Below are 10,552 nucleotides of genomic sequence, written 5' to 3'. Positions count from 1 at the left end.
AGAGTTGGAAGTCACTAAGAGGGTGCTGGAATGAGATGTAGATATGTGGGTAGGGCAAGAGCATGTGAGACCATGGTGTCCACTTAGAGAGTTTGTTCCAAGGGCAGTGGGGAACTCTAAATACTCTTAAAATACATACACAAAAGAGCTGTGTGGTATTCCATTATGTGAACATATGCATAGACATTTCCATTTGGGGATACTACAAATGGTGCTCTTATGACATCTACTACATGTCCTTAGTGGATTAACACTTATGTGTTGTGTTGAGTCTGTAGCTAGAAGTGTAAAGGCCAAGTCATAGGGGATACTATGTTCAGGTTGAATAGATGTTGACAAAAGTTTACCAAAGTGGTTGTACCAAGTAGAAAAAATTTTTAATCAAATTCAAGTTAGTTAACATATAGTGTTTTGGATTCAGGAGTAGAATTTAGTGATTTGTTACTTACATACAACACCCAGCGCTCATCCCAGCAAGTGCCCATCTGCCCACCCACCTCCCCTCCAGCATCCTTCAGTTTGTTCTCTGCATTTAGGTCTCTTATGGTTTGCCTCCCTCCCTGTTTTTATCTTATTTTTCCTTTCCTTCCCCTATGTTCATCTGTTTTGTTTCTTAAATTCTGCATATAAGTGAAATCATATGATATTTCTTTTTCTCTGACTGACTTATTTCACTTAGCATAATACAGTAAACCTTGGATTACGAGAATAATTCGTTCTGGAAACATGCTTGTAATCCAAAGCACTTGTCTATCAAAGCAAATTTCCCTATAAGAAATAATGGAAACTCAGATGATTTGTTCTGCAACCCTAAAATATTTATGTAAAAATGATTACAATACTGTAATATAATACAAAATAATAAAGGAAATATAAAATATAAAGAAAAATAAACAAACTAACCTGCACTTACCTTTGAAAACCTTCATGGCTGGTGTGAAGGAGACAAGAGAGAGGAGGGTTATTGTGTTGGACGACTTTCACGATCACTAATGGAATCACTGCTATCTATTGGCTCAGTGGAAGCTTTTCCTGCATGGAGGCAATTGTATACACTTGCATAGATGTTGACTACAGCACAGTATTAATAAACTCTTGTCATATATTGTATTTAATGTAAACTGACAATAAGGCAGCAAGGAAAGGGCCTCAATCTGCAGGCAGCCTGACCTAAAATGAAGCAAAGCATTCCTGAGCTTCCTCTTGTATGGAGAAGCAAAGGACTGTCCACAGGTGCTTTGAAGTGACAAAAAATACACCAGTGCCCATTGTAGGCATCTTCAAACATTCTGAAAAATCACTGATTTCTGCCAAATACTACAGCCTGAGACCGAGCATGGGAGATGATCACCCACAATCCTACAGCAGGAGAGAGAGAGGAACCATTGGCTCAGTTGTGATCATGTGACATCTGGAGTCACATCCCACCCGTATTGCAAGACATTGCTCACTTATCAAGTTGCAATTTATTAGAGGGGTGCCTGGGTGGCTCAGTCAGTTAAGCATCCAACTTCGGCTCAGGTCATAATTTCCTGGTTCACGAGTTCAAGCTCCACATTGGGCTCTGTACTTATGGCTCAGAGCCTGGAGCCTGCTTCGAATTCTGTGTCTTCTCTTTCTCTGCTCCTCTCCCATTCATGCTGGTCTGTCTCTCTCAAAAATAAACATGATAATTTTTTAATTTATTAGAAATGTTTGCTTGCCTTATAGAGCACTTGCAGAACAAGGCACTCATAGTCAAAGGTTTTACTGTGCACTCTAGTTCCATCCACATTGTTGCAAATGGTAAGATTTCATTCTTTTTCATCGTTATTATTCCAATGTATATATATATACAAATCTTCTTTATCCACTCATCAGTCTATGGGCATTTGGACTCTTTCTGTAGTTTGACTAAGGCTGATAGTGCTGCTATAAATTTGGGGTGCATATACCCCTTCGAATCCACATTTTTGTATCCTTTGGATAAATACCTACTAGTGCAATTGCTGGGTCATAGGGCAGTTCTATGTTTAATTTTTTGAGGAGCCTCCATACTGTTTTCCACAGTGGCTGCCCCAGTTTGCATTCTCGCCAACAACGCAAAAGTGTTCTCCTTTCTCTGCATCCTCACAAACATCTGTTATTTCTTGAGTTGTTAATTCTAGGCATTCTGACAGGTGTGAGGTGGCATTCAAGTGGTACATTTTAAGCCCATGCACCATGGTCAGATTCCCGTTTGTAGGGAGTCCCCCTGGCTGCTGTGAGGGAAGCAGGCAGCTGAGGGCCGGCGGGGTGGGCAGACGCAGGAAGAGATGGGCAGAGGTGCGCGTGGGCATCCTGGACTGGGTCGAGTGGCAGACTGGAGGTTGATTTCAGAGGCAGAATGGACTGTGTTGTTGATTGGACAGAGGGACACAGGAAGTGAGCTGTTTCTACACCTAACACTTAAGACCAAATGGGTGAGTTCTTCCCACAACAATGAACAATTCTTCAGCTTCCCAGACACCAACCTGCAGTCCCATAATTCAGTTCACTTCTGACACGAACTACCTGGAGATGCCAGTGACAAGTTTTCAGTGTTCAGGGTACCTGCACTTTTGTCTGATGGGACTTCACAGTTGGGGTTTCTAAATTCCCCCCTTTCATTTTGGATACTTTGCTGGAATGACTCACAGAAATCAGGAAAATGCAACACTTACTCTTCCCAGTTTACTATAAAAGACACAAGTCAGGAACAGCCAGGTAAAACAGGTGCATCAGGCAAGGTGGAGGAAGGACCGAGGACCTTCCATGCCCTCTCCAGACACACCACCCTCCTAGCACCTCCACGTGTTGACAAATGGGAAAGTCTCTGATTCCCATTGCTTAGGGAGTTTTTGTGGACGTTTTGTTACACAGACATGATTGATTGAATCATTGGTTCTTGGAGATTGAATATCAATCCATAGCCCCTCTCCCCACCTGGAAGTCCCAGCTCTCTGATCTCACCTTGGCCGTTCAGGGGAGCAGCCTCCTTCCTAGACTATCCAGGGGCTCCCAACCACCACGCATCTCCTTAGCATGCAAAATCCAGTATCATCACTCCTGAGACAAGGGCTTTAGGAGCTGTGTGTCATGAAGTGGACAAAGACCAAATGTGTTTTTATAGCCCAAGGATGCACATACTAATGGAGATGTTCTGGCTCGGATCACCAGGACAACAGGAATAGGGTAGAACTTGACCAGTGTGGGGAGGTGGGGCTATCCAGTATGACCAGGAGACACTGAAAACTTCTATTGACCAAAGGAAATCAGTCCCCAAGACCCAGCTCTAAATTACCCTTATTCTGGGACACCCTCCAGCTGCCCTGACCCCAGAGCAGAGCTCTGGATTCCCACTGTGGGCTGCACCAGCTCCTACTTTCCCTCTGACTCTTCCTTGACCCTAAGGGACTGAGGGCATCTACTCCAGCCCTGTTTCCCCCAAGACTGGGAGCTCCTAGTCCTCAGCAGGGACTGGGGCTCTCAGGGCAGACAGAGACAGCAGGGAGTCTTGGTTGTGTTGGGGAGTTGGAGGAAGGAGTAGGGGCTGCACATCCCCAGAGATCCTCTGATGATCCTCTTGGCCACTCCAGACCCTGAGGAGGCCCTGGGGAACAGCCTGCTGGGAAGCTGCAACAGGGATAAAGCACACAGCATCAGTTCCAGGAGCCCAGAGGTCTGGCCCCACACCTGCCCCTGTGTGCTGCTGACAGAATAACCCCAGAGAGCGTCTTCTGTCCTCCCCTGCTGGCTGCTTCCTGGAAGAGGCAGCCCAGCACGAGGGGACCAGGAGGGACAGGGTAGGTGGCAATATTTAGGCAGTTGTGGGGAGCAAGCCCCGGTTGGGGGTGGGAACAGGACTGGGGAGAAAGGTGGTAAGACAGGCTCTGAGCCTTGGGAGCTGGTGGGACTTTTCTCGGGTCGCCCCTGCTGGGTCCTGGGTTCCTCACTCAGCCTAGTGACCTTTGCAGCTTCTAGGTCACTATTGTTGATTGGGACTGATCCTGTCCCCCTGAAATATTTGCACATGCCCGGAGGCCCTTTTGTTGTCACAGCTCATGGGGAGGGAGGGATGCTACCGGCATCTGGAGGGCTGAGGCCAGGGATGCTGCTAAACGTTGTACAATCTGGTAGTAGTGTGGGGCGTTTGTTCCACTGGTGAACCAATCAGGACACGTTATAGTAACTCCGCCCACATTTACACTAGGGCTCACTGTCTGTGTTGCAGCCTGTGGGTTTGGAGCAGCGGATAGTGGCATGTATACAGCGTTGCAGCATCCCACAGAACAGTGTCAGGTGCTCTGTTTTTAATGCGCCCAGATGCAATTATGCTGGAGAGTTGAGCTGCCTTTTGCCTCATTCACTCGGTGTCATTTTACGGCTTCATTTACGCTGCTGTGTGTGCACGGAACTCCTGGCTGGGGCTCCAGGGTTTGCCTCCGGCCCGTGGGACCTGCCCCCTTCCCAGTTACGGTTCCCAAGCAGGCTTGTCCATTCCCGCACTACAAGCGGGGCTGCATCCCACAGGCTCCGTCCAGGTAGGTGTGCGCCATGGAGACAGAGGTTCAGGTGCACGTGAAGGCTGCACTTCTCCATTCTCGGTTCTCAGCCGCAGGCCGCGGGATTGCTCCCTCCCCGTATAGCTGTGGGCACTGGGCACTTCCTAATCTGGGGAAATGAATAGGTGTACAGGGAAATCTCAGGGTCGTTTTCCCCTTCCCTTTCCTTGTCTTGAAACCATCTGTGCACTTGCCTGTGTAACCCCTTCTGTGGGTTCTCTGCTCATGTCCTGCACTCGTTTCTGTATGGAGTCTCTTCTTCTTTTTTTTTTTTAATTTTTTTTTTCAACGTTTATTTATTTTTGCGACAGAGAGAGACAGAGCATGAACGGGGGAGGGGCAGAGAGAGAGGGAGACACAGAATAGGAAACAGGCTCCAGGCTCCGAGCCATCAGCCCAGAGCCCGACGCGGGGCTCGAACTCTCGGACTGCGAGATCGTGACCTGGCTGAAGTCGGACGCTTAACCGACTGCGCCACCCAGGCGCCCCTGGAGTCTCTTCTTCTTAATGTGCTGGTTTCTTATTTACTCTAGACAGTATTCCCTGGTCAATTTTAGTCAAGGCACCGGCTCCTTTCCCAAATTTCCATCTGCCTGTTCATGTATCCTGGATATCCTTTGTTGAACAAAACCTTTGTGGAAGTTTTCATGTCTGTTTCTTTTTCCAATAGTTAAAATATATTTAATGAGAATGGCGTCAGCACTCATAGAAGATATGCTGATGAAATTCAAATACTCCTTTGTGTGTGTGTGTGTGTGTGTATGTATATATTAATTAATTAATTAATTAATTAATTAATTTATATAGAATGCATACATACATTTCATCTTTTTTTGAAGTTTTTATTTAAATTCCCGTTAACATACATGTAATATTAGTTTCAGGTGTACAATACAGTGATGCAGCACTTCTGTACATCATCCGGTGCTCATCACAGCAAGTGCACTCCTTCATCCCCATTACCTAATTCACCCAGCCCCCCACTCCATGTCCTCTGTTCACCATCAGTTGGTTGTCTATAGTTAAGAGTCTCTTCCTTGGTTTGCCTCTCTCTCTCTGTCTCTCTCCCTCTTCCACTTCTCAATTTTTTTTGTTTCTTAAATTCCACATATGAGTGAAATCATATGCTATTTGTTTTTCTCTGACTGGCTTATTCACTTAGTATAATACCCTCTAGGTCCATCCATGTTGCAAATGGAAAGATTTCAGCCTTTTTTATGGTTGAGTAATATTCCGTTGTATATATTATATATGTGTATAATCTTATATAGCCATATATAGATATCTCAGTAGTTACAGTTTCTGTCCTTGGAAGTACTGCATTGTGTGATTAATTCCTAGATTTTTCATAACAGAGGTTTTCAAAGTATGATATGAGGGCCCTGGGGTCCCAGAGACCCATTCCGGGGGACCACCAAGTCCTCACTCTTCCAGTGAAGGTGAGGATATATTTTCATCATATGCTTCAAATTAAGAACATATTGCCACAGGCTGAATGATGAGGATACTGCATCATCTTCTATGCCATCTAGCCAGCACTGGACAAATTTGCTAAAATTTAAAACAAAGCCACACTTCTCATTAAATAAGGGTTTTTTTTTTTTTTTATCTTTATTCATTTTTGAGAGAGAGAGAGAGAGAGAGAGCCAGAGCACAAGCAGGCAAGGGGCAAAGAAAGAGGAGGAGACACAGAATCTGAAGCAGGCTCCAGGCTCTGAGTTGTCAGCACAGAGCCCAATGCAGGACTCGAACTCACGAACCGTGAGATCATGACCTGAGCTGAAGCCAGACACTTAACTGACTGAGCCACCCAGGTGCTCCGTCATTAAATGGGTTTTTAAAATATGGTTACTTTCCTTAGTTTGAACCAAAGGTTGATTATTATTCTTTAAATGTGTCAAGAACTTTGAGCTCCTGGGTGGCTCAGTCAGTTAAGCAACCAACTCTTGGTTTCAGTTCAGGTCATGATCTCCCGCTTCATGAGTTCTAACCCCTCGTGGGCCTTGCACTGACAGTGTGTGGATCCTACTTGGGATTCTCTTTCTCTCCCTCTCTCTCTCTGTCCTTCCCCAACTCATGCTGTCTCTGTCTCTCTCAAAATAATAAGTAAACTTTACAAATGTGTTAGAACTAAATATGTTCAAAGAATCTCAGTTTTAATTACTAATATGGTAAGAATGGAGACTTCTAACTCACTCAAACAAAAGCCCTCTAGGGGACTCACCGGTTTTGTTTTGTTTTGTTTTTTTCATAAAGAAATCTTGAGACCAAACTGTTTGAGAGCTGTCTCCTTATAGTTTGTGTCACTATTGACAATGTTGTCTTACTTTTTCCTTAAATTCTATCTGGTGTGTGATTATTATGGGTGCAATTCTATGGGAAACACTATGAGTTTGGGAAGTTGATCTGTCTTCCACAGCATGTGTTCTGTCTTTGCTCAAAGATTTTCTGCCTTCATTCTTGCACCTTTCTAGGTAGATGATCACGTGTCTTTCCGTCCAATCCTGATATTCCTTCTTTCTTTATCATTCCTCAAGCACTGCTCCCGGCTTTCATTTCCCTGCTAATGAACAGCAGAGACAGTGAGTAACCTTGGCTTGTTTCTGATGCTAAAATAGTGCATCTAGGGGCGCCTGGGTGGCGCAATCGGTTAAGCGTCCGACTTCAGCCAGGTCACGATCTCGCGGTCCGTGAGTTCGAGCCCCGCGTCAGGCTCTGGGCTGATGGCTCGGAGCCTGGAGCCTGTTTCCGATTCTGTGTCTCCCTCTCTCTCCCCCTCCCCCGTTCATGCTCTGTCTCTCTCTGTCCCAAAAATAAATAAAAACGTTGAAAAAAAAATTTAAAATAGTGCATCTATTGTCTCCCACTTCTTGCTAGTTTTCTAGTGTATGTTCTTAGTTATCTAGGAAAAGTCCAGTTGATTTCATATTTAGAAGAAACTTCTAAAAAATCTTTAAGATGCGTACATATATCAATCATTATACTGTATATCTAAAATAATACAATATTTTATGATAATTATGTATTAATTTTTAAAATCATAAACAGTAATCGAAATTTAGCAATCCAGGATTGCTGTCTGAATTGATATAATTATATGATATTTATTTTAGTTTATTCCTGTGACTGATCACATGATAGGTTTTCTGACACTGAATCATCTTTGTTATTCATGGGATAAATTACGCACCCTCATTCCCTTTCTGATCTCACCAGATGCAGCACCCGTGCCTGGTCAGAACTATAGCATGGTGACTGAGTTCATCCTCGTGGGATTCTCCACCTTCCCACAGCATCTCCTGCCCGCCTTCTTCCTGCTGTACCTGATCATGTACCTGTTCACGCTGCTGGGGAACCTGCTCATCATGGCCACAGTCTGGAGCGAGCACAGCCTGCACACGCCCATGTACCTCTTCCTGTGCGCCCTGTCCACCTCCGAGATTCTGTTCACCGTTGCCGTCACCCCTCGCATGCTGGTTGACATGCTCTCCACCCGCCGCACCATCACCTGGACGGCCTGTGCCAGCCAGATGTTTTTCTCCTTCACGTTCGGCTTCACCCACTCCTTCCTGCTCATGATCATGGGCTACGACCGCTACGTGGCCATCTGCCACCCCCTGCACTACAATGTGCTCATGAGCAACCGTGGCTGTGCCCGCCTTGTGTCATGGTTCTGGGTTGGTGGCTCAGTCATGGGGATAATGTTGACGCTGATAGTTTTTCATCTCACCTTCTGTGGGTCTAATGTGATCCACCATTTTGCCTGTCACGTGCTTTCCCTTCTAAAGTTGGCCTGTGGGAAGGAGACATCCTCTGTCACCTTGGGTGTGATCCTGGTGTGTGTCTCAGCTCTGATGGGCTGCTTATTCCTCATCGTCCTTTCCTATGTCTTCATCGTGGCCGCCATATTGCGGATCCCCTCTGCTGAGGGCAGGCACAAGACCTTCTCCACATGTGTGTCCCACCTCACAGTGGTCATTGTGCACTATGGCTTTGCCTCCATTATCTACCTCAAGCCCAAGGGCCCCCATTCTATGGACAGTAACACCCTGATGGCCACCACCTATACAGTCTTCACCCCCTTTCTCAGCCCAATCATTTTCAGCCTCAGGAATAAGGAGCTCAAGAATGCCATAAAGAAAAGCTTCCGGAAAAAATTTAGTCCCTTAAGCTCCTGACACTGGAGGAAATATGTTGGTGAGGAAATATGACAGAAGGGCTGGGGATAATAATGTCTCCATAGGACTTTTTAGTGATTCAATATATGAAAATATTGAATAGGTATTGGTGGGTGCATCCATATGTGTGGAGGCATCCTACACCTTTGCTTTTCCTCAATTTGATTGCCCATCTCTTCTATAGGCTCTAGTAAGCATGATCTCATGTTTAAGACCCCATGTGATGAGCCACATCCCATTAACTCTTCTAAGAATGTGTTACCTACCTATTGGCTAGTGAGAGACATGACATGGATGTGTGTCAACACTGATGCCCATTGTTCTTCTTAAATGCAGAAGCAAGAGAAGAATTTCTCCTCCACCACCTTAAGGATAAATCAAAATAGGCATAAAAATAACTGCCTCCAGTATCAGGGATTTTCTTATCAGGCACTGTGCCCACTGTTTATAAGTATTACCTTCTAATTATAACAAATGCCCAAAAGAACATTAAATATTTGTCTCCATGGAGACTGTTGAATGTTTACGGTTCCTCGCTGTGTTTAGAGGGGATTGACCTTAAGGAGGTTTCTATTTTGAGCTGGGTTGAGTGAAGGATGTAGGAATGTTTAGTAGAAGAAAAGAGAGAGATAGAGAAATGGAGACAGAAACAGAGACAGAGAGAGAAAGGGGAGAAGATTCAGTGTTTGGGTAAGAACATACAAAATGTTTAAAGGGTGTTGCTCTCTGACATGTTATGGAAATCTTTTTCCCTTTTACCCCACAATACTTCTGGTAAAACATCAGTTTCTCATTCTTGTGTTTACTCAAATCTATCTACGGGCTCTGTTGGAGGACACAGTGCTCTCTCAAGATGGCACAAAGAAAGGTCAAGGGTGTGGGTACCTCCTTTATGCTGATGACAAATGTTGGTGGGGGTCACACAACATGTGAGTGAAGGGGTCACATGCAACTTTAGGTGTGTCTGACTCCCATGCTGGAGTTGGGAAACCATGTCTGAAGCTCCAGGAGGGGGCCTCCCATTGGTGTAAATTCTTACTTAAACTGTGGTCAGATATTTGAGCTGCAGTCAGAAGATGTTTTACAATACTAATCTAAGGATGGCTGCCACATACGAGTATCTGCCACTTGCTAAATGCTGTGGGAAGGGTTTCCTATGCATTCACTCTTCTAAGTCTCAAAGTAAATTATCCTTTCTCCACATTTAGATATGACCCACATCTATCACTAATCACATTTTTGAAATGCAAAAAATGCAAATCGGTCCCAGGCCACAGCACCATGGAGGCAGGGAGCAGGAATCGATTACAATGTGCACGTGTGTGCAATTGGTGACCAGGAGCCCCCCTCTCTCAGGTGTCTACAGAGAGAAGTGAGGTCATGACTAGGAGGAGAAGGCTGTCATTAGAAGGAAGGGACCCTTTTCAGGGAAGGAGGGCAGGTGCAGCCCTAGGTACACACCCCTTTCACACAGCCAGAGGGAAACACGGACTCCAGAGGAGTTCATGAGACACTTTGTCTCATGAACACTGACAACGAGAGCTTGGCAAAACCGGCTATGGCAGTTTTGGGGTTCCATTCATTATTTTGCTCATTATCGGTGTTACTGATGGATACCCCCACCATTCCTAAGATGTGCTTCTCCAGAGCCTGTGGCTGCGTTCCCTGACCCAGCAAGAGGGAGTGTGCAGATGAGATGCAGTTAAGATCTGAGACAGGGGGATTACCCTCATCACCCAGATGGGCTGCTATAATTGCAAGTGTCCTTATGCAAGGGGGCAGGAGGGGCCAGAGACAGGGAGCAGTAGGGGA

General features: G+C 45.4%; 1 protein-coding gene across 1 annotated transcript; it reads left to right on the top strand.

The window, feature by feature from the left end:
* The first annotated feature begins 7,795 nt into the window (after positions 1–7,795).
* LOC125160421 (olfactory receptor 10H3-like) lies at positions 7,796–8,740 on the top strand. The gene has a single exon (XM_047849360.1). The coding sequence runs from the start codon at positions 7,811–7,813 to the stop codon at positions 8,738–8,740; it is 930 nt and encodes a 309-aa protein (XP_047705316.1). The 5' UTR covers positions 7,796–7,810.
* Positions 8,741–10,552: the final 1,812 nt, after the last annotated feature.

This window comes from Prionailurus viverrinus, chromosome A2, assembly GCF_022837055.1.
Source record: "Prionailurus viverrinus isolate Anna chromosome A2, UM_Priviv_1.0, whole genome shotgun sequence".
In the NCBI taxonomy this organism is placed as follows: Eukaryota; Metazoa; Chordata; class Mammalia; order Carnivora; family Felidae; genus Prionailurus; species Prionailurus viverrinus.
Note: the sequence above shows the minus strand (reverse complement) of the source record. Positions and strands in the feature narration are given on the sequence as shown.